This window comes from Cicer arietinum, chromosome 3 (genome assembly GCF_000331145.2).
Source record: "Cicer arietinum cultivar CDC Frontier isolate Library 1 chromosome 3, Cicar.CDCFrontier_v2.0, whole genome shotgun sequence".
Lineage (NCBI taxonomy): Eukaryota > Viridiplantae > Streptophyta > Magnoliopsida > Fabales > Fabaceae > Cicer > Cicer arietinum.
Genome location: NC_021162.2, coordinates 36,276,365 through 36,278,704, shown reverse-complemented (window position 1 = coordinate 36,278,704; position 2,340 = coordinate 36,276,365). Strand labels below are relative to the sequence as shown.

The 2,340-nt window shown below is 29.9% G+C and overlaps 1 protein-coding gene across 1 annotated transcript; it reads left to right on the top strand.

Moving 5' to 3' along the window:
* The first annotated feature begins 246 nt into the window (after positions 1-246).
* LOC105851421 (uncharacterized) lies at positions 247-1,699 on the top strand. The gene is made up of 3 exons (XM_027331296.2): positions 247-514; positions 618-705; positions 1,398-1,699. The coding sequence occupies exons 1-3, from the start codon at positions 334-336 to the stop codon at positions 1,570-1,572; spliced, it is 444 nt and encodes a 147-aa protein (XP_027187097.1). The 5' UTR covers positions 247-333; the 3' UTR covers positions 1,573-1,699.
* Positions 1,700-2,340: the final 641 nt, after the last annotated feature.

Genomic DNA, 2,340 nt, shown 5'->3' with positions numbered 1-2,340 from the left:
AGTTTTGTTAATTTGAAACTAATTTCTGTCATGACACCTAAATTCGTAGGAATAAGTATACTTTCTTTTTAATTTTTTTTTCTAAGTTTTTAAAAACATCAAATATTTATAAATAAAAAATTCATTAAAAAAAACTAGTTTACAAAACTGAAAATGGTAGCATTTTTAAAGAAGTCACTTGTTAACACCAACAAAAAAGAGGCACCAACAAAAAATTACCCCAATTTTTATTTGGTGAAATTTTTTTCATCTACCCAAAATTCATTTCCGCCTACAGAACCCCAAAGTTTAAGTTAGAGCCAAAATGTTTAAATTACTTATTTTATCATTGGAATGCCTAAATCCTTAGTTCTGCAACATCGACGCCGGCGAATAGCAGCAACGACAACAACCACGACGGCGGCAACAACCATTATCACGTCGACAACACTATTCCTTGGCTACAGCAACATCTGTGATGACATCGCCTCCTCTCTCACAATCGTTTTCACACCATCCCATTATTTCTCTACTGGTACATTTTTTTGTTTTAGGGTTTTCTTTTTTCATCAATCGGTAACAATCAATGAATCGATTATGAAGTAAACACAAATTAATGAGTAAACACAAACTATTAGGAGCCGAATCTGGAATTGGTATTGCGTTTTCACGTATTTGTTCATGGATTGGTACATATTTTGAGCTAAAGGGAAACACAACTCAAAGGTATCAAGTTTGGTATTACGTTGTTTTGTTTATCATTTCATTTAAATCTATCGTTACTGAATTCTTCACTGCGAATACCTATCTTTCAACTTGTATCTCAAATGTTGTTAGTTGTGCTTGGATTTTTTTCTTTGGTTTGTGATTGTGCTAGAAACTAGTGAAGATGTATTTTTCCCTACGAAGAAAAAAAAATTCTCGAAGCTAAAACATAGTATTATAATGCTAGAATTGGATTTCTAGATGATAAGCAACTAATGAACTAAATGTTAATCTGTTGAAAATTGTTTTTGTTAGTTTTAAGTTATCAAATAAAATAAATTGTTCTAATGTTAGTAAGTAACGTTGCATTTGATGAGAAAAGGGCCTAAACGAGTTGGAGCCGCATATTAATAAAATAATTATGGAGTATTAGTGCTTGGCACATTTTTCCTCATTCTGTTGCTCATGGATGTCTTAAATATTGTTTGAGAGTCCTATTACTTGCATCTGTGGAAGAGATGTATCCTTTATGTTTTTAGATCTGACCTGTTTGGTTGTAAGAAAAATTCTCGGTTAATTGTTTATTGCAAATCTGGGGTATGGAGACCAGTAAGTCTTTTTTGTTTAGTTACAATGCAAATTAGGATAGTATACTGCTGTAAATAGTATTTGTTGTTGGTGGTTATTATTTTGCAAATTTTGTGTGTACTCAGATATCAGTGTCAATCTTTTTGCTTATGCAACTGGATCAACGCTCTTACTGGAAAGATTCTAGGTCAGTTGGAGGACATATATCTCTGTGCAGTGTATACAGTTGGTGTGAGCTTTCACCGGAGAGATTCATGCCCAACATTTGACTCATGTACAATTTTAACTTCTTACACTTAAATTCAACAAATAACTTGTATCCTATTGTATCTCTTGTCCCTCAAACATACTCCTTTTATTTTCTATTTCTAAAATGTGTTACAGAGAACCATTATTTTAGAGAGAAAAAGAAATTCTAATAAATATGATTCAGTTTTAGACAATTGTTTACTTTAAAAGTTTTTTAATTTCTTATCAACAATTAAAATTAATGTATGTTTTAAAAATTATTTTCAAATAATAACCATGTCATAATTTCTTATGTTTGTTTCAAAATATTTTTTAACTTGATGTTTATTTTACTGTTAGTTTATTTATTTTCACATATACGATATTTTCAAGAATAGAAAAAAAAGGTTAAGACATTTTTCATCATTTAAAATATAAAATGCAACGAAAATATGATCTAATTATAAATTTTCAAAAGCACAACATGCAAAAATTATGAAAGCACGTAATGATATAAGTTAGTCAATATGGGCGCACAACACTAAACTACTATATACTGCTAAATCTTCACAAGGAATATTCTTAGCTTCCAAGTTTACCAACTTATTCAAGATCATCATCTACGTGCATATATGATGTGGTAGCATCAACATTAATTGTAACACTCTAGGTTTAAATTTAGTTATATTTTAGTGCTTATGTTCTATTTTTAGATATTTGAATACTTAGACATCAAAATAAGATACTTGGAGAGCCTTTTATGGATTTCCTGCAACAAGTAATCAATTAAGTCTATTAAATTAATCATCTAGTTCAAGAAAAAGTCATGGCAATAGATGA

Coding starts and splice junctions, on each gene's coding strand:
- LOC105851421 (XM_027331296.2), top strand. CDS start 334: ATGCCTAAATCCTTAGTTCTGCAACATCGACGCCGGCGAATAGCAGCA. Junction 515..617: donor ATCCCATTATTTCTCTACTG/GTACATTTTTTT, acceptor ACAAACTATTAG/GAGCCGAATCTGGAATTGGT. Junction 706..1,397: donor AAGGGAAACACAACTCAAAG/GTATCAAGTTTG, acceptor GTGTGTACTCAG/ATATCAGTGTCAATCTTTTT.